Genomic DNA, 23,695 nt, shown 5'->3' with positions numbered 1-23,695 from the left:
CACTTTGAGCATAGGATAGATGGAGAAAGATTTGCTTTAGGATGCAGAAGTGGCAACTTCTGGATACAGAGTTGAGTTGTTTGGAGAGAGAGGTCTGCGTCCATGGTGCCGCCAAGATTTTTAACTGAGGTGGAGGCAGCAGGTGGGGCTCGGAGGGCCTGTGCCCCGGGTATAGCTTGGAGAATGGGAGCAGTTTTGCCGCTTATTAGGATTTCTGATTGGCCCGGGTTGAGGATAAAGGTGGTTGGTCTTCATCCATAGGTCCATATCCAAGACTCAAGGTCGGGAAGTGGTGAAGTTGGATTCTTGGGAATTTTGAAAAGGATCCAGATCTAGTCTGTGTAATTATAGCAGGTAAGGTTGTGAGAGGACGGGTGAAAGTGAGGCTCCTTGTGGGACCCTTTTTTGTGACGGGAGAGCAGCGGAGGAGAAATTTGGGAGGAGAATGATTTGTGAGTGACTAGAAATGAATGAGGAGATCCAATTGAGGGCAGAATGTTTGTCTAGGGTGAGGAGCCTGTTCCTGAATATTGTGTGGTCGATCGTATCAAAGGCCGCAAAGAAATCGAGGAGGATGAGTGCAGTGCATCCTTCTGAATTTGGGGATTCTATTTAGGTCATCCCAGATAAACCGGAGGATTCTGTTCAACAGCTGGGTTGGAACCTTGATTTGGCTGGGTCAGAACCTTGATTTGGCTGGGTCGAGGAGTATGTTGGCTTCTATGAAGAAGCTAAGTTGCTTGTATTCAGCGTGGTCAATTCGTTTAGCAATGAAGCGGGTGTTGGAGATTGGGCGGTAGCTTGATGGGGGAGAGTTGGTCAAGGCTGTTTTTTTTGAGTAGCCGTTTGGCATGAGGTTTTGAACGCCTCTGTGATGGGGCCAGATAAGGGAGTTATTGATGATGGAGCGGGTGACGCTGCCTGCACAGGTGGTGGTAAGGATCTTTTTTAGAAGGGTGGGTGGACAAGGCTCTCCAGGTGAGCCCGAGGGTCGGCTTAGAGCTAGTAGGTTGTGGAAATCGGCTTGGAAGACCGGTGTGAAGGTTGGTAGGGAGGGCAAGGAAAGGATGGGGTTTGAGAGATGGCAGGGTGTGGAGGGGTGTTCAGAGCTAGTTTTGCAGTGATGATGCAATGTCTTTCAAGCGCAATGTTAAGTGGATAGTTCATCGCAGAGAGCTTGTATGTTATGGGGTTGAAGGGGTTAGGCAACAAGAGGAATTCAATTCCTCTAGGTTTTTGTGGAGTTCCCTGCATGGATTGTTGCGGTTGGAGATGCTGTTTCCATGTTTTTTAGCTTTCTCGATTTCAGACAGGAATGCCCTGTTACGTCTTGCAAGTTTGTTCTGTGGAGTAGGGTTTGTGCGAGAGAGTTACCGAAGTGTGAAAAGTAGGGAATTGGCCAGGTCTGGGTTGATGATTTTATTCCACAGAGGGAGGAGGGTATTTGTGGATGTTTGCTGGAAGTGGTGTGGTGGGGGAGTGGTGCCAAAGCGAGAAGAGTATAGCATGGTGATCATTCCAGATGAGCATGTGAGGCGGGAGGTGGCCTGCAATGTAGGCAGGCTGGTAAATCAGTTGCGTTGGCCAGAGAGCTTCCAGATTGTCTTCGAGGAAGCGGGTCATGGGATTAGCAGGACCATCAAACCAAATATTGAAATCTCCTAGCAAAGTGAGCGAGGTGTGCTGGATCAGTGTGGTTGAGAGGGAGTCTGGGAAATTCCAGTCATAGCTGGGTGACCTATATACGAGAAGGAAGGGCTAGGATGGAACTTTGTGAGAAAAGATTCACATTCCGTGTCGCTAGGTCGATTCTCTGTGAAAATTACTGAAAGGTTTTATTTATGGTGGATGGCAAGACCCCCCCCCCTGCTCTGCTGGGCCCGTTATGTACGAGCAGGGAGTAGCCAGGTGGGAAGGCCTTGTGTGTGATAGGATTGAAGTCCTCTGTGAACCAGGTTTCCGTGAAGAATAGGATGTCTGGGTTTTCAGTGGCTGAGGTCAAGGATGATGTGTTTATTTTTGACTGACCTGGCGTTGATGAGTACGCAAGATAGTTTGAGAGACTTAAGTTACAAGGTGGGATTCAGGAATGGCAGGAGGTTGGGTGGGGGAAGCGAGGATGTAGGTGTGCAGGGTGGGAAGTTCAGAGGGAGTGGGGGTTGTAGGGGATGTTTGTTTGGTAGAGGAGGTGAAAAGGGCTAGGACAGGGTTGGGGTGGGTGAAGGCTGGGAAGAATAGGGAAGAGGTGCAGGGGGTGCACTAGGGAGGAGCAATGTGCTGATGGCGGTCTACGATGAGTACGGCCCATGTGATTTGAGTAAAGGAGTGTTTTGCCGACAGGGCTGTGATGGCTAGGCGACTCATGTTACACTGAGGGAGGGGAACCGCAAGTTTTTGTTGTCAGATGGGATGGAGGGCAGAGAGAAGGTAGCAGAGTGGCAGTGCAACACTACATCAGGAGGGGGGAGAGAGGGTGGGGTTGGCAGGGGTGGGTTGGTTATGGTGCGGGATGTAGGCTGGAGTGCAAAGATGGGGTTTGGGAAGGTGGCGTGCCAGCGAGCTGCCCAAGCCACCTTTATTCCTGTAGGTGTACGGGAAGTGGGGGGGGGGATTGGGAGGGAGTGAATTTGGACAGGTGGGGAGAGTTGAGCCAGGGGCTGGTGTGTCCTAATGGGGTTCTGGAGAGTGGCAGTCCACTGAGCTGCCCTAGTTGCCTTATGATTGGGGAAATGAAGGATGCAGGGGGAGTTGTGAGGTGGGTTGTCTGTCCGGGACTGGCATGACAGGGCAAGGAGGGAAACTATGGCCCGCCAATCTCTGAGCTCCCTAGGGAAGAGACAATATAACAGCAATGAAATATTTACACAAATTCCTATTTGTTAGCGCAACTGGGCATGCAATGAACACACTGCAAATGCTTACACATCTCTTTTGTGCACACAGTGATGGTTTCTTTACAGTTCAAATTTGGCAAGTTAATGGGAGCCAATAAGATTCAACTTTGCCTATTTGAGTGATGAATACCACTTCTATTCCTTTGACATTAAAATGGAGGACCATCTAGAATACACTTTTGGCAGTGCAATATAAAAACACCTAGATTTCACTTTGGCACCACAATGTAAAACCACCTAGATTTAAATTTGTCACAACAATGGACATCGCCTAAATTCAACTTTTGCACTGCAATGGAAATCGCCTAGAGTCAAATTTTGGCACAGTAATTGAAAAACACTGGTCCAACTTTGGCAGTGCAATGGTAAACACTCAAATTTAGATTTGGCACAGCAATGTAAATACCACCATGAAATAAAATATTTGGTAGTGTGATGAGAACCTCTTTGGTTCAACTTTGGCAGTGTAGTCGGAATCAGTTAGATTCAGTTTTTGGGCTTACTGCAAGCCCAGTTAAATTCAATTTTGGAAGTACTTTTATTTTGTATTGTATTTATTTTTAGTTATATAGCGCTTTAATACAAAGCGCTTAACAAGAGGAACAAGCATAATACAATAAGCAATACATGACAATTGAATCTGAACCAGGGAACAGTACAAGGAACAATTTAGATTATTGATAGGAAAGGTGCTGAAGGAGAAGGGGCTAAGTGAGGGAGGGTGTGGGAGGAGTAGGAAGAGATGCAGTCAGTAGTGAGAGATGAAAAAAGGAAGCTAGGGGGGTGAGTGGAAGAGATAATATTTTAGAGAAGTGCGGAATGAGGGGTGGGAGGTAATGGAGCAGATAGGAAGGGGTAGGCAGTTACAATGGAAGGGAGCGAGAAGTTGGAAGGAGCGGAAGGGGCACAGGGTGGAGGAGAGAGAGGAGAGATCCGCAGAAAGGAGTGAACGAGAAGGAGTATAAAAAGTGAGAAGGGAGGATAGGTAGGGAGGGGCAAGGCATAGAGGGATTTGAAGACTAGACAGAGGAAATTAAATTTAAGCTGTGGGTGAAGAGAGCCAGCCTAGTGAGTTGAGAGAAGAGGAGATGGAATCATGAGTAGAGAGAAGGCAGAGGGCGCGGATGGCAGAGTGGTAGATGGATTTGAGGGGGGAGAGGTGAGAGGAGGGGAGTCCAAAGAAAAGAGTGGAGCAGTAGAAGAGTCTGGAGAAGATAAGGGAGGTGACTAAGAGTTTAGTAGCGTGAAAGGTTAGGAAGGGGTGAACTTTACAAATGTTACAGAGGTGGAAACGGCAAGTTCTGGCAGTGATAGAAATGTGGCGCGAGAGGGCGAGGTGGGGGTCAATGTGGAGACCTAGGTTGCGGGTGTGGGGAGAGAAGGGGAGTTGGGATGGGGGAAGAGGATAAAAGGAGGGGAGGGAGCAGGAAGAGTGTTGGTGAAGGGGCGCTTGAGGGACCCTCGTTTGTGGAAACAAGGCACAATCACCACACGAACTGACGCGCCAGACACGAGGTTGTATTCCCAAAATCTAGGGTTCATTGCAAAGCAAATAGTCTCATTTGGCCAACTGGTCACACTCCCCGCGACATGCGTCTACCAGACCTCGGGGGACGCAAGAGAGAAATTCATACAGCAGTTACATATATACAAAACAAGCATCTAGTAATCAGCAGTATCACAACTTATACCGCCCCTACTGCATTTCCTTTGAAGGTGTCATACTCGTCACCATTGTCAATCATCGTGCCTAGTTCAAACATTCATTTAGTAACAGTTTGCAATTTTGTAAGCTCACAGACATAAGTCTTTGTTTTAAAGAACACAATGCTTCTCCAGCATGGGGTCTGGCATGGATTCACATGCTCATAAATATTCCCCGTAGTCAGGCCGGGAATCCTCGGTAAAGAAAAAATCAGTATCGGTTTTGTTTCTGATCTGTCTGTCTTAGTAATAACCAATCACTGGTCTCTGGGTCATACTGCCCACAGCCAATGACTGCCCTCTCCCTAAGCCCTGCCTCTGGCAGCCATCCTCAGATTTTTACTTCACACTCAAGTGTTGGGAGTCCTCGTGTTTAGCTCTCGAGCTTTTTGCTGCGTTTTCACGCTTTTTCAAAGAGATTTTCTCAATTTTCGGTCAAATAGAGCCTCAAGCTCCACCGTGTCTACATCCGAACAATGGGGACCCGTTTCGGATTTTCTACGCCCCTCAAGGGTGAAGTTTTCGTCGAGTTACGCTTCTTGGAGTCCAGAAGTTTCTGCGGCCTACCCGGACATGGCCCAGGAGAAAGGAAGCTCAACGCCCGGAAAGCTGTTCAGGGTTTGCCCTGGATGCCAGCTGCAGAATGTGTTCAAAGAGGACGAGCACTCGAAATGTCTCTACTGCCTTCATGAGGACAAAACGCACGTGGAGAAGGACTGTGCGTTTTGTGGGAACATGTCGGAACGGACCATCAGGGACTGACACCTTCGTCTCTCCAACTGGCTGGAAGGAAAGAGCCCGTCTGGTGAGAAGAAGTAGTCAGAGCGGTCGTCTAAATCCTGTGAGGGCGCCCCGGTGACGGGGGCCCAACAAAAGGCAAAGCACTGCGAGTCCGCAGGCACCGGGAGCACCCAACGGTCGGGATCCTTGGCTGCCAGGCAGGGCGCATCCTCTCCAGTGCCATCAACCACGAGCCAACGCTCTGGCTCAGGGAAGAGGAAGGCCGAGAACCTGGTGAATCTTCTGGAGAGGCCCGAGGTGGTGACCCTCCCCCAAGGTGAAGGCCACAGGCCCGTAGAAGGTGGTGAAGGCCTTGATTCACCCAGCCAAGGCCTCTGTCGAGGAAGTCGCGGCGGCCCTGGCGCAGCCAGAGGAGGCTATACCAGTGGGGGTGACCTCGGGGCCCAGAGTTTCCCTGCCACCGCGGAGGGAAGCCTCTTTCAGGCCCATCGCGAAGACCCCGTGAAGACCCCGGCGGAAAAAGAGGGGGGGAGCCGGTGGCCATTGTGGACACAGACACAGCCTCCGAGGAGGAACTGGTTGAAGTCTTGTAGGGCCTCGACGACTGCGTCGAAGAGGCCAGGTCCCACGGGAGGGATCCCGACGAAGGGGACGACGAGAGCGCCGGAGGCGACGGCGAGGTTCCTAGTCAACTGTCGCGCCAGTCGCTTCCGGAGCCGCAGGACAACTCGGCAGCTATTTTGTTGGCAATACAATCCTTATGTTCGGAGATAAGGTCGAGATTGCCCCTACCACCAACGGAGGAGCTGGAACCAGGCCCGACGGAGGAGCCGGAGCGAGGCCCATCGGGAAGTCCCCCAAGCAAGAGAAGACAGACCCATCCAGCCCTGCCTTTTCAGCCCTCGCGGCCTGCTCAGCCTTTGCCCACATCCCCCGTACCTGGGGATGACACAGGAACGGACACGGCCACGACGGGTATGGATGACGGTGGCGACGCCGGGACGGACCTCCCATCGTCCCCAGCCTGGCCTGCCACGCCCAACGAGATTGGGTCATTCCACGCTATAATCGCCAGGGCATCTGAGCTTTTTCAGCTCTGCCCCGAATAGAAGGAAGGTTTCCTTTACCAATGGCGCGAGGCCAAGCGGAAGACAGTCCTCGCCGTGCCTCTGCTGGATGACATCTGGGACGAGGGTCTCACCCTTCTCAAGAACCAGTCTACGATGCCTGCCAAGAGGGATCGGTACGAGAAGTACCGGGTCCCCGACGCGGCACCTTTGTGCCTTAGGGCGCAACCGACCCCTGACTCGTTCGTCTCAGCGACGGCCAAGAAGAAAGGGGTGGGGGGGGGGGCAGCCTCAACGTCCACTTCCCCGCCGGACGGCGAAGGAAAGAAGCTGGATGCTATGGGACGACGAGTTATCTCGGCGGCAATAACGATTAAGGCGGCCAACGCCCTCGCGATCGTGGCCCGTTACGACAGGGAGTTATGGTACAAGATCGCCCCCCTGTTGGACTTCCTACCGGACGACAAGAGGGCTGAGGCCCTGGAGATCTTGCAAGAAGGTGAGGTGGCGTCGGACCACGCCATTACAGTGGCAATGGACATTGCTGACACCGGTTTCCGCCAGCTAGGCAACAGCATTTGCCTCAGACGACTAGGGTGACTCAAGGCGACGGATTTCCACCAGGACGTACAAGCCAAGGTTTTGGACATGCTGTTTGACGGGAACAACCTGTTTGGGAAAACAGTGGATGAGTCCCTCCAAGCCATCAAGGCGGACACGGAGACAGCTAAGGCCCTGGGAGTTCTCCAGCAACGAAGGCCGTCCTTTCGGATCTCCGGTGGCTCCTCTACGTTACCGCCAAGCGGCCCGCTCCTCGTCGCAGGAAGCCTATAGAGGACGAGGCAAGTCGGGTGGATCCCGCCGTCATCGCCAGGAAGGCCAAGGCGGCAAGGCGTCTTCCAAGAAAGATTGAACCGCCCGTGACATCGGGCCCCCACCGAAGCACCCCGGTGGGAGGCCGACTGGTGAGTTCGTGAGCGTGTGGGAGTCAAACTCCGACCGTTGGGTGCTGGACGCCCTGGCACTGGGGGAACACCCTCGAATTTCTAAAGAAGTGCCCCCACATTCCTCCCGTGGCCAGGAAAGAAAACCACATCCCTCAACTGCTGTTGGAGGTAAGGGCGATGCTCAAGAAAGGTGCCATCGAGCTTGTCACAAAGAGGCTCCGGGGCATACTCAAGGTACTTCCTTGTGAAAAAGAAGACAGAAGGGTGGCGACCCATCCTAGACCTGCGACGACTGAACAAGTACATCAAGGCACAGAAGTTCCGGATGGTCACCCTCCAGCACGTGCTGGGACAGCTGGAGGAGGGCGATTTCCTGTAGTCGTTGGATTTGGAGGATGCATACTTTCACATTCCCATTCTAAAAGGACACCGGAAGTTCCTCAGATTCGTGGTCCAAGAGCGGCACTACCAGTTCAAGGCCCTCCCGTTCGGATTGAAGTCGGCACCCAGGATTTTCACCAAGTGCCTCGCTCCAGTGGCGGCGAGGCTGCACCTGCAAGGGATCCACGTCTACCCCGACCTGGACGATTGGCTCATCCACGCAAGGACAGGGGAGCTCGCCGTAGAACACACAGCGAAGACCGTCCAGCTGCTCACGGACCTGGGGTTCTCCATCAACTTCCCCAAGTCCCACCTGGTCCCCTCTCAAGTCGCACTGTTTCTGGGACACAGTGGCGCGTCTGACCTCGCCGTCGGAGGAAAGGACAAAGGCCATCCTAGGCAAGGTGCAGCATCTGCTGGCCATGGACGTGGCCAGAATGAGGTCCATCAAGTCCCTCCTTAGGATGATATCCTCTTGCATTTATCTCGTGCGCCTGTACATGACTTTGGATGCGACCTCTACAGGAGTTCCTCGACGCCTGCTGGATTCAAGCGACGGGCAGCTTCGAGGACAGCATCCCCCTCCATGAGACCTTCCGATGAGCGATCCGGTGGTGGGGCACCCGCGCTCATCTAGCGGCGGGGACAGACTTTCAGACCCTGGCCCACCTGGTGACGGTGACGAGTGACGCCTCCCTGGAGGGATGGGGTGCCCACACTAGAGATCTTCACACGAGAGGCCTTTGGCTCCCGGTGGAGAAGCCACTCCACATCAACATCCTGGAGCTCCGGGCAGTGTTCTGGGCCCCCAGGTCCTTTTTTTCCGCCCCTCAAGGGCAAGGTGGTGAGTATCTTCACCGACAACACCACCATGATGTTCTACATCCGGAAGCAGGGCGGAATCAGAACCCTGGCCCTATCCAAGGAATCCCAGGACCTGTGGCATTGGACTGTTGCTCAAGGGATGTTTCTGGTGCCGTTTCATCTGGCAGGGATAAAAAACACCATCGCCGACTCACTCAGCAGAGAGCTGTGCTCGTGCCACGGGTGGGATCTATGCCAGGATCAAGTGGACTGACTTTCAGCGATGGGGCAAACCCCAGATCGACCTGTTCGCGACGAACTCCAAGTGCCAAAGGTTCGCCAGCAGGTTTCCCCAACCGAGGAGCATGGGCGATGCTTTCTCGTTTCTCTGGGACGGCCTGTTCCTATATGCATTTTCTCCGTTGACATTGCTGCTCCGACTCATCAACCAGCTCAAGAGGTCCCGGTGCAGAATGATCCTCGTCGCACCGAGACAGATCTGGTTCCCGGACCTTCTGGACTTGTCAGTGTCCCCACCAGTCAAGCTGTCGACGGACGCAGATCTTCTCTCCAGAGAAGGAGGCGCAATTCTTCATCACGACCTGCAGCACTAGAGTTTGGAGGATACGATATCCCGGCCGACTGCAGAGGTTCTTGCGAAGGCCAGGGCGTCCTCAACTCTCAAGTGCAACGGACATAAGTGGAAGAGGTTCTCGATCTGGTGCCGTGCACAGAAGATTAACCCTATGCGGATTACGGCCCCTCAAGTATAGCCATACCTTCTGTAGCTAGCCAAAACTGGACTATCTCATGCTTCAATCAAGATACACCTGGCAGCGATTTCCCGATACACCAGGACTACAGGGCGGTCATCCCTGTGGCCTCATCGCCTGGTTAAGGAATTTATGAAGGGACTGTTTCGATCATTCCCGCCGGTGAAGGCGCCAGCCCCGGCATGGGAGCTCAACGTGATGCTGACCAGGCTCATGGGTCCGCCATTCTAGCCATTGCATTCGGCCCCGTTGAAGTATGTCGTGGAAAATTGCGTTCCTGGTGGCCATCACCTCTGCACGACGCGTGGGAGAGGTCCAGGCACTATCCTGCAAGCCTCCATACCTGTCTTTTCACGATACGAGGGTAGTGCTGAGGATGCACCCCTCCTTCATGCCCAAGGTGCCGTCGGACTTCCATCTCAACGAGCCCTTGGTGTTACCAGTCTTTTTCCCGTTGCCGGCCGAGAGGACTTTGCACTCGCTGGATGTAGCTAGAGCGCTGAAGTTCTACGTGGACCGAACAAAGAGTTTTTGGAGGACATCACAGCTGTTTGTGAACTTTGGACCTGTGAACCAAGGGAAGGCTCTCTTGAAGGCTTCCATTGACAGATGGCTCTCCGGCTGCATCGTGCACTGTCATCGGTTGGCGAACAGACCGTTGCCCGGCCGTCCGAGAGCCCATTCGACCAGAGCGGTCGCTGCTACCACGGCGTTCTTGTCTGGTGTGCCCCTGCTGGACATCTGCAGGGCTGCTACATGGAGGTCGACGCACACCTTCACGAGATTCTACTGCGTCGACCGGGATTCCAGGGAGGAGTCCAGGGTCGGCCAAACAGTGCTGTGCAACCTGTTTGCTTAAGGTGAGCCTGGTGAGGAGGTAAGAAATGCTTAATGTTGAGTTTTATTTAATGCTTAATGTTGAGCCTTGCCACCTCCCGTGGTTGTGCATGTGTATACTATTATGTATTCTTATATTCATGAGCATGTGAATCCATGCCAGACCCCATGCTGGAGAAGGAACAAGTTACTTACCTGTAACTGTTGTTCTCCAGCATGGGTCTGGCATGGATCCACATGCAAACCCTCCCTCTTACCCCTCTGTGGCTCTTCACTTGGTCATACTGCCACTTTACGTGCTACCAAATCTGAGGATGGCTGCCAGAGGCGGGGCTTAGGGAGAGGGCAGTCATTGGCTGGGGGCAGTATGACCCAGCAACCAGTGATTGGTTACTACTAAGAAAGACAGATCAGAAACGAAACTGATACTGATTTTTTTCTTTACAGAGGATTCCCGGCCTGACTGGGAATATTCATGAGAATGTGAATCCATGCCAGACCCATGCTGGAGAACAGTTACAGGTAAGTAACTTGTTCCTTCTGTTTCTACATGCAAGCTGTGTGTAGGGAGACACATTCCAGGCCTTGCTATCTCCTCGTTTCTATTTGTGTATTGGGGGTCAACTTGCTCTCCAGGGCTCTACCGGGTTCAGGGAAGGGGGGCCGCAAAGAAGAGCATAATTCAAGTCATTTAATGTTCGCTCTAGCATTTCTACTGTGCTTAGCGAGACTAGCTGGCACCTGCTGTACTGATTAAAATACCTTGCTGCTTACTCTCCAAGGATATGCGAGGGAGGGGACCGGGCATTTCTGTCTGGGTTACTGCGTTATGTTTCAACATGCCACTCGCGGCCTTGATTTGTGCACCAGTGAAGCAGAATAATATTTCAGCAAAGCAGTTTTACATGAGGCAAAAAGGCAACGTTAGAAAAAAGAAGAAGAAAACAAAATGGCGATTTCAATCACCTTAAAACGGCCGCACCATGGTTAAGCTTTTGCTACACCTTTCTATTACTAAACACATGAGGCGGTTGGTCTTCGGCCAACAAAGTATAGTGCCTTACGATCGAGGGGGTGTCTATTCTTTCTGGACTGACATTGGCTGGGAAGAACAGGATTTCGGTTTTGTCAGAATTAAGAGTAAGAAAGTGAGAGGTAAATACAATGAATACCAGTTATGCAATTAGCCTAGGTGCATGTAGGTATATATTAGGTAGTAAAAATGGCAGGTTTTTACTAGAGTACAGTAATGGCTGTACTACCTGCCCATACCACACTTACCATGGTATGATATGGCATTATAACGCGCCTATACACAAGTGCCTCATGTGAGTCACTGAAGTTAGTCTGCCCTTTACCTTGTGGCCCTTAGCCTGTGGCTGTCCTATCTCTACCAGTGAAGAAGCGCTTCCTAGAATTTTACACGCGCCAATCGGCAACGGGGGAAGGGGAACGGAGTGAGAAAAACAAGCGTCAAGTGCCACTAAACTGCCCAAAAATGACTTGGAGCAGATAGGGGGTCGCTGGTCCTGGTGGATTGGTGCCAAAACTAGATTTGGAACCTAAATTTGCTGAGTTGTGGACCATGCTTTCACTACGGCGCGTCCTAGAAATTTTACACGGGCCAATCTGTGATGGGGGGGGGGGGAGGCAGGAGCTGGCTGCAGTGAGGAGGGACCGACGGAGCGATTAAGGCAAGGGCTGCTGAAAGGGTGTACAAAACCACTCAAAATGCCTTGGGGGTAGATGGGGGGGGGTTGCTGGGCCCTGGTTAATTTGCTATACTTTACCACACCAATCGCAATGTGGTGGTAAAACACCATTTGAAATGCTGTTTGACACACCTCGTGAAACATCATTTAAATGTTTTTGAAGTTGGGAACTTCAGTGGCGTTATTAAATAGACTACTATGGCTTCAGGAGTTGCGTTATGATGATTTATACCACCCACCGCTGCAATTTGAATGGTCTCCAGGTGCTCACGTGGCTCTATAAGAAAGTGGGTGAGGTCAGTTAATAGTGATAGGATACAGATTGTGCTCTCCTGTTGCTGCTTGCAGAACCAGGAGAACTGGCATCTGTGCGTGAGAGCCTTCTGGGTGTGCTATGTTGTATGCACTGGGCTTGTGTCCGGAATGGTAGCATCCAGTGTCTGAGCAGTTTGTTGTTTGCAAGTATTAGGCTTTGAAGCAAGATTAGCGATGGTTGTGTGGTTTTTGCGTTTTTGGTGTAGTTTTGCTGGCCCCTTTGGGCATGTGTAGTTACGTGTGCAGTGTGGAGAAGAGATGGGGTGGTTAGTTGGTTTCCCGTTGGGCACAGGGTGTGGGTGGTTTTGTTGGTTCTTCATTCTCCCTTGTTTGCCAGAATGTGGTTTGTGGAGGTGCATGTCTATGCTTGTCTCAGAGTTGAATTGCCAGGCTTTCAGTTGTTTTGTAAATGTTAGATGGTCTTTAGGCGTTCTCATTTTCTTCGGAATTGAGCTCCAAGGTTTCACTATTAGATGGGCGAATATGGTTCCTCCGAATTTCCTTTTCTCGTATTTTGTCATCCCGTTGTTTCAAAGAAGCAAATTACTTTGTTGTAATTTACCTTGTGGGCGTTTCTTCGAAATACTTGGAATATGTACTTGCATTTGTGAGGTATGGGGTACAAGGGGTGGGGCAGGGGTTTTGGGTACAGGTAGTAGTGAAGAGGACTGGAGGTGTGGGGGATAAACCCCCACAAACAAATTTGAAGTAACATTTTGAAAAAACACACACAAAGTAAATTACGATGTAATTTAATTAGTTGAAATGATATGGAACCGTATTTTTCTATTTGGATGTCGTCGCTAGATTTTAGCTTTCTTCCTGGTTGGTAATGGGTTATTTTTAGTTTGGAGAAATTTGCCTCTTTGTCCATGTAATGATTTGTGGGCGATGCAGAGGGCTTTGAAAATAGTGTATATATTTTTTTTTTTACTGGTAGCCAGTGTAGGCTTCTTACAGCCGGAGCGATGTGGTCTCTACACTTTAGTCTCAGGAGAAGTTTTGCTGCTGTATTCCGGATGCCTTGTAGTTTTTTTGTGAGGAGTTCTGGCATTCCAAAGTGCATAGTCTAGTCTTGATAGTACCAAGGAGATGATCGAGAGGGTTCTGTGTGCGATGTTGACGTAAGGGATTATCCCTCTTACTAGTCGCAGGCAGTAGACCTTTCTTTTTACTATTGCATTGGTTTGTGGTTCTAGAGAGAGCCTGTGGTCCATGAGGGTTCCAATGCCTGATTGCCAGCTCGGGTATGTCTGCGTTGCATTGACTTCCAGTGGGGAGCTCATTATTTCTGTTTTGGTCAGATTTAACGTGATGTTTGTCATCCATGTTTATGTCGTTGAGGCATTTGTTGGTGTTATCCGTGTCTTGGTCGGAAGTTATCTAGAAGATGAGTTGGGTGTCGTCTGCATAGTTGTAGGCTCTGTCCATGGATGTGAATAATTTTCATAGAGTGGGGTGGGGGGCAATTTAGATGCTGAAGAGAAGCAGGGAAGCCACTTGATCCTTGTGGTATTCTGCAGGTGATGTTTTCAGTGTTTGATGTAAATGGTGATGAGTTCTTTATGTTCGGTTGTTGAGGAAAGATTTCAGCTATTGAAGTGAGTTTTTGTATGCAGCATTCTTCCAGTCTCCTTTAGCGTTGTGTCTGATTGTGTTGAAGGCGGCTGATATGTCCGGTAGTATGGCAGCCAATTGGGTGCCGTTGTCTGTTAGGTCGTCCCACATGGAGAGTGCTGATTCAGTTCCCATCATGGGTCTGAAGCTGACTTGGTATTGGTTAAGTATCCTGGTGCTTTTTACATGATTAAGTACTCAGTAGATGTGGTTCTAAAGGGTTTTCACTGGGTAAGGTAGATTTGATATAGGTCTGTAGGTGGTAGGGTCTTCTGCGTTGTCTTTTAGGAGGGGTTTGATGTATGCTGATTGGAATGATTTGAGCAGTATTCCTGTGTTTATGGACACTTTCATTAGTAGTCAAAAGTATGAGGCTGGCGTTCTGTGGTGGAATTTATTGTAGATGCCCAGTGGTCATGGGTCACTGGGCTATCCGGCGAGGTTGGTGTCTTTGTTTAGTTTGTTGACATTTTCCTCACTTACAGGTGCACACCGATTGACTGTTGTGGTGGTTCATGGTGTGCTGTTCTTTTTGAGGTTCTGGAGAGGGGTGTTTGTAGCAGTGTGGCCTGCATCAATGATCTGTTGTATTGCTTCTATTTTTGATCTTTGATGGTTTGTGATGTCACATAGGGATTGTGATGGTATAACAAATTAGTTGCAAGAGTGTGGTTCTTTAATTTCCATCATTTTGTGGGTTTGTTGCTGATTGGATTCTCGCAGTGTTGTACGCTTTTTTGGCTTTCAGGACTGTTGATTTGCCAATTCTAATTTTGTCTGTATTTGTCAAATTGGTTAGTGTTTTCTCCATTATGTTTCCAGTTAGCCGATTTTCTTTTGGAGTTCCCCCAGTTCTTCTGTGAACCATCTTGCTGCAATTTTCTTTGTGGTGGTTTTGTACAGTTTTGCAGGTGCTAATTGATCTAGAGAGTCTGTGATCCAGGTGTTCAGCTTCTGTTCAGCTGTGTCCGGTGCCATTCTATTTAGCTGGGCGTTGTTTGGTTGATTCCAAAATATGTGCTAGTGTTTCCAGGTCGAGGCTTTTCGAGTTATTGTTTGGCGCCGGGAGTTTTATGTTAGTGGGCATCATGCAGCTTGTGATTTTGACAGTGAATGGGATCTTATGGTGGTTGCTCCATATGATTAGTACTGGTGGGGCAGCGGTCGAGAGTCCATCCCTGCACAAGATTGCATCTAAAGTGTGTCCAGCAATATGGGTGGGTCAGTTTACTGTTTGAAGTGGAGGGTTTCCAGTAGGACGCGCAGGGAGTTTGCTCTGGTTTCAATTTCTCTTTCGAACCAAATATTGAAGTCCCCCAGAACGATTTATGTTGTCTGGGTATGTGGAAAGGTTGGCAATGGCATCAGTAAGATTTGTGGCAAACTGCTACACAGTTGAAGCCTCTCTCCCCTTTTTGAGGAGTACAATAAAGTTGCATGATTGGTTTCTTTATTCCGAATCTTGATAGTGGAGTGTCTGGTTGTCTGTGTGGTCCTTTTTCCAGTTTCTGCTTATGTAAGGGGTGTGAATGGTTAGGGATTCTTGTGCGAGTTACAAGATACACCACCAAAAAACTGTTGGTTGAAGGGGGTTTCACAAAGGCTCTAATATATATTCTGTCTGGCTGCAAAATGAAAAATGTCGAATTCCAATCCTTATTGTAGGCGTCAGGATTTTTTCCACTTTGAGCAGATGGAACAATCCTTTTCCTAAGATTGTCACTACCCCCAAGTTAATTGTAAACTTGTGGGTTGTTGATGTTGAGTTAACTTTTGTTATCAAGAATACACATTTTGACCAGATCTTAAGATCAGATGTGCCCGTCGGCCAAGTAAATAAGTCTTAATCCAATGTTAAAGGATACTTGTACCGCACACTATCACCACCAGAGTGATCCCCAGGTGCTCTGGTGGATCTGAAAAGGAGGGTGTGAAGAAACGGGCTCGGGGTGGGTGGGTGTAGGAGAGGGTTAGTAAGGTATAGTGGAAATAGGAAAGTGAGAGTAGTGATGTCCTGTTGGCAGCTTCAGTTCACTGAGCTTGGGTGCAATTTTCGTGTTGATGCGATTCCCATGTGCTGTTGTGCCAGGTTATGTTTGTGTATGTGCGGATTGCTGTGCAGGCAAGTGGTTATGTGCGTTTCTGTATGAGAAGTGTATGTGGAGATTTGAGGTTTTAGAGTTGGTTAGCAGGTTTTTTCTTACTACTTTGCTTTGGGTTTGCTCGTTCAACATCCTGTGTGTTTTGATATTGTTCGGCAGCCTAGAAGGCAGGGACATTGCAGAGTGGCATTTTTCCTCTGCAGGGTTCTAGCGATATGTGGACATGGTTGGTGGGGGTCGTGTTCCACCTGCCGTAGGGTTGGAGATGGTTAGGTTTAGGAGGTTATGGTCCCTCCCTGACCATCGAGTGAGGGTTCCTTACCTAGCATTGTTTCCTCTGTAAGCTAGCAGTAAGTGTGCATGGCTGGCCGGGGCGCCCCCCACCCTCCAATGTAAGAAAGCTAACCGCTTCTTCAAGAAGCATAGCAAAACTATTTCTGATTTTAGATGAAGACAATATTCGTTCTAAAGTCGTCCATAACTTCTATATACTCTTTGATGTCAAGGTTTCTTACACACAGGATTTCATAGTACGAGGGAACATTTGATCTGTTAAGGACTATATATATAGAGGAGTCTTTTGACTATGAACTCCAGGCCCTGGTCTAACGGGCCCACTGATTTATTTATTTGCCCTCAAGCTTTCTGAAACCTGTCCACAGTCGGCAATGAGCATTGAATAATCATTCAAGTTACAAGATGAGCTACCCAGGGAGGGGTAACTGGGTGCCGACTGCACTTTGGAGACCCAATGAGTGCAACCTCTCCCCTGCTGGGGGTTCTCCATTTCAGCCAGGTTGTTGTTCTTGTTGATAGGCTGCAAAACCTCTCCACCCTCCTGATTAGCTTGGGTTTTTACAAAGAATTATGTAATGTCCCCACTCTGCCTTGATGAATACTTTGAGATTGTTTTGTTCCCCTTTCCCCCATTTTGGGAGATGTTCAACAAACGTTTTGTTGGGCAGAGCCACATCCTTTCCCACACATCCCCATGTCATTTGGTTCTAACGTCTTCTTTTATTAGGACACTCAAAAATGTCCCTGTTGATTTATTTTGGGACGCTGCCAGCCTTTTTTGTTGGGATCTCTTTGGCTGTTGGTTGCATTAAAGCATTAAAGGATGTTCGGCAGCAAACACACACAAGCTCCCTCTAGCGAGACACAGCGGTTTGAAGCATAAAGGTTTCTCATGCTCCATTGATCAATTGTATGATTATTTTTAAATTTTTTGGTGTGTAGGCACAATGTAAGCATATAAAGTGCACCCCTTCTTTACATGCCTTTTTAGTGCGTGTTAAGTCACAGCAAAACACTTCCAAGTCCAACGGACTGGAACCCTTCTTTATTGGACGCTCTTCACTCTTTACAATCATGCTTCAAGTCTGTGAGTGCTTGTATTACTTCTATTTGTGCCTTGAACATTCAATTCAGCTACATGTGTACACGCTCAATTGGCAGCAGTACAGTTCTTGCCATATTGTGGGCCATCAGATGGCACCCTGAGACCCTTGGTCATAGGACACAGTCCACTCCAGTATCCTTATAACCATGCATCTTGACTAGGGTGTGCTAGATTCCAGCACCGTATAGTCTGGCGTACATTACTTGTCAAAACGCTGAGGTCATAACAAGAGTGAGATAAAATAACGAACACACATGAAAGACCATATATTCACGGATGAAGAATCTGTTAAGTTCTTAATGTAAACATTTTGAAATTGCACCATTTTAGTTGTGTACACGTTGTTTAAGTTAACACAAAAGGGCCATTAGAGGGCTTGTTCGCCAAGCAGACATTTAGACTGAAATGCATCTATTCTATGTCTTTTCCTTGCAGTCAAGCTGCATGCTTGTTAATAGTCTGGTCCTGATCAAGTCTGGTCTTAAGGTTCGCTGGGTTACCATAAAGCCTGCAACTTTTCGTGATCCCACAAATATGGCATGGTATACAACAATGCATTTGTAGTTACTGAACAGTCATTGTGCCAGCATCAAAGAATTCAAACAAATGCGCTTTTAGCAGCACTCTGAATTCTGATGCCCATCTTTCTGATTACTGGAAACGAGCTTAATTGCAGAATGATCCTGTGCTACATCCATTCATTGGAGCTCTTGGAGGTCCCTCTCTGTTTATCTCTATAGCAGTCATCTCAGTGATGAGGAAAACCTCAATTGTTGCACTGTATGGGAGACTAAATGGATGAGACTTCTTCAGTCGTGCTTGGATTTGGGAATTTTCACATTATTTTCTTCGTTCTCACACATTAGGTACGTTTTGTTGAAGAAATCTAAAATTCAAATAATGCCGCTCTCTTGCTGTACATAGTGTTACTGATAGAACATATTACAAACCCAAATGCACAGGACAAAAGACTTGCATGACTGTTCTGTGAACCTAGAGGTGGGTATTTTTATTTAAGCTTGTAAAACATGTAAATTATGACACAAGCAGGAATTATTAGGAAATCTGCACGTGGGAGAAAGTTTATTAGCCTTGCAACTGCACCATAACCTGTATTAGTCGCATCCAGTCATACTGATCTTCATTGGATAGGGAGTTTTGTACAAAGACTTGTCTAGTGGGACTCAAGTGCCCAATCCTGTTAAATCAACCGCCTCACTGGAGTCCTAGACCTCTGCAGTTCTGGCAGGTGAAGTACTAGGCTTCATTGGCACAAGTGCCATATTTTGCAATTCATTTTTAAATAGAGCTTCACGTTCTTCGTCGCCAAGTTAAGATTTCTCCGATTTTGTTCTCTGGTTTAGTTTCTTTTTTTTAACACTTTATGGGAAGATGTCTGTTTCCTCGATCACGATACCTAATCTCTACTTGTGGGTTAAAGCTTGTTGACACTGTTGTTTTGTTACAGCTCTTCCGTGAAGTACGAATAATGAAGGTCTTGAATCACCCCAACATAGGTGAGTAAAGTCAAAGTTCCTTTTGTCTCGCTTCCCCACATCAGTTAGAAGTATAAAGCTCAATGAAGTAGATGGTCATCTCTTCTGTGTATTTGGAGGAATGTATGGGGCGTGTAACCAGTTTATAAATTGTAGGAAGTTATAGAGTGCTTCCTGTCACATCCCTTATGAGGGCTTGCACTGTGTAAACGGATTCCCAGGAAGTGCCCATTTTCTCAGCGCAAGGAAAGTAGAATTTGTAGGATTTGTTACTAATGCACGTTATTGGTTCTGGGGAGAAGCTCTAGTAGCTAATAATGGTTTTGTCCAAGCCAAACAACCGGTTACTATCAGTAGAGACCCACAATGTTTTCATTGGTACACAGTTTTCAATGTATTCAGGCTTATGTTTTGTATTAATAACCTGACTTCTTGCAGTCTTTGCACATTTCAAGCAGGTTATGTGTGGTTTCCAATTTCCCTAGACTAATTGCACGTCCTTGCTGCAGCATGCTATCCTAAAACATGATTTGGCCTACAAGAGAATTTTGAAACAGTTGACCCATGTAAGAAACAAAATACAAAGTTGTCAAGAGGAGCACTTGCATAGACTCCATTTCCTTAACACTCTTCTTGGACTCCTCAATAGCTCGGGATTATCGAGATATCCCGAGCTATTGAGGATTCCAAGAAGAGTGTTAAGGAAATGGCAGACAAGGGAGAGGTTGTGCATGCGGTGATGCCCCGGAGGAACGACGATTTTAGAAGCAAATACAAGGACACCAAAGGGATGCCCGGGTCGAGGGAAGTGGGCAAGAAGTGCGGTTGGCGGGGTCAAAAGTGTCCCGCCTCCACCGTGGACTGTAGGAGGTGCAAAGGGAAGGGGCACTATGCTCGCATCTGAGGTTTAACTTTGTGTCGTGCTGGCCAGCATGTAAGTGTCTTATTTTTCATGTTGTGGCCTTTCCTAGTTGTAATGCGTCAGGCCGTGTGGTTGCGAGTGTTGTATGACTGTTTGTTGTGGCCCATTGTCGTGGTATTGGTTTGTTTCTTATAAGGTTACGATGTTATGTACATTCACGTTCGTTTCCCTTTCAGGTGCAGTGGGGGAATTCAGCCTTTCTGATTTTGTCTTTACCCTTGGAAATGGGTTGGACTTCAGGGAGGTGGTCTCAGAATGGATCTTTCCTATAACAAGGATGTTTGCAATTCTTGCATATTTTAGGGTTTTTACATGCACTTGGGACATATGGGCTGGACTTGAGGGTGATGTGCCACGGACTCGTGGGTGGATTCTTTAACTTGGATTATTTAGCTTCCATGTTATGTGTTACGGGTCTACATTTAGTGAGTTATTACCGTGCTATTTTCATGTTTTGTGGTGCCTGTATTGTGCAATTTGTGGAGATGTGCACGGCTATTTGAGTGCTTGTGAGTTCGCCTGGTGCCGTGTGTCAGGTTGTTGCGTGCGGGTATGAATGCCGGGTGGGTTCGTTCTAATTTGGCGTGTTCATGAATACCCATGGTCTGAAATTTTGGGTGTAGGGTTTCTTAATGCCGAATGGATTCGGACTATGTTTGTGTGGTTTAGGTTGGGCAGTTAGTGATGCCTGCAACCTTTGTTGTAGTTGCTAGTGAAGTATGGGTTTCAGTGATGTTCCCTGTTTTTTTTTTGCTTGTTCAGCCTTGAGGTGAGTAGCGCTAGTACCTTGTTGGTAACATGGAGTAGTTTTGTTGCCGCTGCAGATCGCCGGGTGGATCTGTTTCAGCGTTGGAGTATCTCTAGTGAGTTTCTCTGGCCTTTACGGTTCCTGCCAGTTCTCTCACTTTGTATGGTAATGTGTTTAAGTTGAGGGGCATTTGTCATTGGTGGCAGTGCGTGTTCGTTGTGGCTTCAGTGCCTGGTTAGTGAAAGGTTTTATGGTGTTAGAGGTTTGTGCGTGGCGAGCGTGTGGTGTTTCCTGTTGGTATAGGTTGTTGGCTTGATGGTGTTTTTCTGCTGGTTTTCTTGGATTTCTATCTAGTGTTTGCTATTTCAATTTTTGGTGGGTCACGGGGCCTGTGTGTTGTGCTTGTTGTGGGTCGTGGATGGCCGGGTGGGTCCATAGGCCGGTTGGTTAGTGCTCTGGTGTGGCAGGCTGGAGGCCCTGGGGGGCAGCCCCGGGCCGGGAGATGTAAAGTGTTGCACAGATGGTCTTCGGGTTTTAGTTTTGCTATTCAGGGTGTGTCTGGTGTGGCAGGCCTAAGCTCCGAGGGGCAGCTCGGGGTTTGGCGGTAGTGCATAGTTTTTTTGTTTTGGTCCTCAAGGGTTTTGGTCCCGTTGAAGTTTGAGAAGTAGGAATCGGGTGGTATTTTGCGGGTCTTCCTAGTTTTGCGGTTTTTCCCGGATTCTTGTTGTTGGTTTTTGTTATTCTATTGGTTTGGTTGCAGTAGGTAGGTGGCTTTTGTTGCCATTGGGTGTGGTGAGTAGGAATGTTGAGTGTTGGGACGTTTTACTATCTGGGTACGGTGATACATGGGGGGAGTTTAGGCGCTCTGTTTTTCTAAATGTAGTGTTCCGTTGCAGCTTTCTGTTCTGTGGGTTACGATGTTGGTTGGGCGGTTTGAGTTTTCTGTTTATAGGTTGGTTGCATGGCATGGTGGCCACATGTTGTGTATCTTGAATGGAATTTGTCCTTGTTGGGTTTTTAAAGAATCTGTTGGGGGGAGAAGTGTTGTATCTTGAGTGTAATGTATGCGGTGGGGAGTGCACGCGTGGTTCCTGTATATCGGAACGTTGGTGTGAGGCTGGGTAGGTGCGTGTGCTCTGTCGGTTGACAGAGAGCAGAACTAATGCCTGCCAGGTGGGGTGCTGCCGGTGTCTCTCCAATGTTACCAGCATACTTTGAGACAATAAAGACACTGAAATACCATGTCGTCATCTTACGCTATTACACGTTACTAAGAAAATGACATTCTGTTCTTGTAGAGCAACTAATTTTTGTTTCACTTTGGTTGACTCAAAATGGTCAGAGTAGGTTTTTTTTTATGCAGTAACCAAACCTTGATGCGAAGAGATCAAGGGCAGGAATCCCCTCTTATCACCACTACCTTTTTAATCGCACATATAGTTTCTGCCTACCATCAAAAAACAAAATGTCCCAACAGGGACCCACCAAATCAAGCATCTTGTAGATCATTTGAACTTTAAAGTTCTCCTTGCCAATTGTATTGGGGCAAATGCAGCAGCTGTAGGTTAAGATGTTGTCAGCAAGGCACCCATGTGGTCCACTTCATCCTTATCTAACTGCGTAGATACTAGCTTGAGGTCTGATGCTAGGTTCTGATATGCAGTCCAAATCACTGGATTTCCCCCCCATGTTTTCTGCATGCAATTACATCTCCCATGAGTATGAGGGAAAGGGGATAGGACTTGGAAGTAAGAAAGCTACTTGCTTTTGTGACTACTTCTAATTAATGGTTCACCATATCACCCACGCATCAGTTAGCTTCTGTCGAGCGGTCCTAGAGTTGGTGGGCGGAGTATAGTGTGGGCAAATGCATCCCTGGTTGCGTCCCTTTGGGACGGACTCCAAGGAGTGTGGCGGGTAAGGTAAGTGTGGACTTGGAGTACAGTAAGTCACTACAGTGAGTAATTGTTTTTCTTCCTGTGGGGAAAGCTGCTACTGCAGTAGTCCTTGGCTACCTTACTCCAGCATGGTGTCTTGCATGGATTCACATGCTCCTGAATATTCCCCGGCATTGGAATCCTCTGTAAAAGAAAACATTTTTCACTTTCACTTTAAAACTGTATTTCTACAACTTTGAATGTAAACGACCCAATCTGTAAGCAGGAATAATGTAATAGTTGCACTAATGTGATGAATATAGGGTATTTGTCCCTTCTCCCCCTGGGGAGGTGGGGGGGCACCCCTCATTGATGCTAGGGAGGTGAGTCTGCTCCTCAAGACCCTTCCTAGGGGTTTCAGCAAGTGGCACCTCACTGGGAGTGACTCCCCCTTAAGGAATGGGAACTCACAAGCTGTACTAAGATCTTCCAGCAGTGCAGGTGCCGAAGAGTGTCAAAATGATCAAGCCTTTGCTTAATACTAATGCTGATACTCTCCTCCAATCTGAAGTTGATTAAACAACAAAACTCTCTCATTATAGAGACCCATGTAGGGACTTATCCATGAACCAAATGTTAACCTCTCCCGTGACACCAATATCCCAAGTAAATTCCGCATTTGAGAGATGAGCTGTGGGTTACTGTAGGGCCTTTAACTGTATTGGGTTGTGTTGCTGAGACGGAGGAGAAGGAGGAGGAGGAGAAACCAGTGAGCGTGTGCATTGAAGGCCAGCTGTCGTAGTGATATTAGCTGGCACTGATATTTCAAAGCCAACAGGCCATCTAGTCTCTCAAGGGGCTAAGGATAACAAAATACTGCTGGTCAAAGATACCACTGTACCGGAATTACTGAGAGGTTTGCAGACTACAGATGTGGTCCGTGAATCCAACATGGTGTCTGTTTCAAATGTTTTGACCAATCAGCGGGCATGTACAATGTCTGCGAACATCACGCAGTTCTCTGATTGGTCCAGATGTGTCCGTGGACACCGAAGCAGGAAGTGAATCTGCAGCACAGACGCAGATATCACACATTTTAAAATAAGTACTGTACAGATGTACACCAAATGTGCAAAAGCAGGCGTTCGGGACCAAGCCGCTGCTCCTCGTGCAAGTTTGGTGCAAATCCGTCCAGTGGTTTGGTCTGTAGGCGTGAGCAAAAACATTACTCCGAAGTCTGTGCCCTTTCCTCCATACTGTATGGGCGTCCCTCGCTAGGGATGGAGACAGAACCTTTTTCACCTGAAAAATCACCTTCCCCACCACCACATCCTTAAACAGAGCTCCTGGGTTAGG

General features: G+C 48.2%; 1 protein-coding gene across 18 annotated transcripts in view; it reads left to right on the top strand.

Annotated features, from left to right (window-relative positions):
• MARK2 (microtubule affinity regulating kinase 2) overlaps positions 1-23,695 on the top strand; it is a 1,484,563-nt gene that overhangs the window by 650,858 nt on the left and 810,010 nt on the right. For all 18 annotated transcript variants that reach the window (XM_069645125.1, XM_069645124.1, XM_069645120.1 and 15 more), the window contains one exon: positions 18,765-18,813. In XM_069645125.1, the coding sequence (XP_069501226.1) occupies positions 18,765-18,813 (49 nt within the window). The remainder of the gene's footprint in view (positions 1-18,764; positions 18,814-23,695) is intronic.

The sequence above is a fragment of the Ambystoma mexicanum genome, chromosome 2p (genome assembly GCF_040938575.1).
Source record: "Ambystoma mexicanum isolate Mex_15411 chromosome 2p, UKY_AmexF1_1, whole genome shotgun sequence".
NCBI classification, from domain to species: domain Eukaryota; kingdom Metazoa; phylum Chordata; class Amphibia; order Caudata; family Ambystomatidae; genus Ambystoma; species Ambystoma mexicanum.
This window is presented reverse-complemented; position numbering and strand designations above follow the sequence as displayed.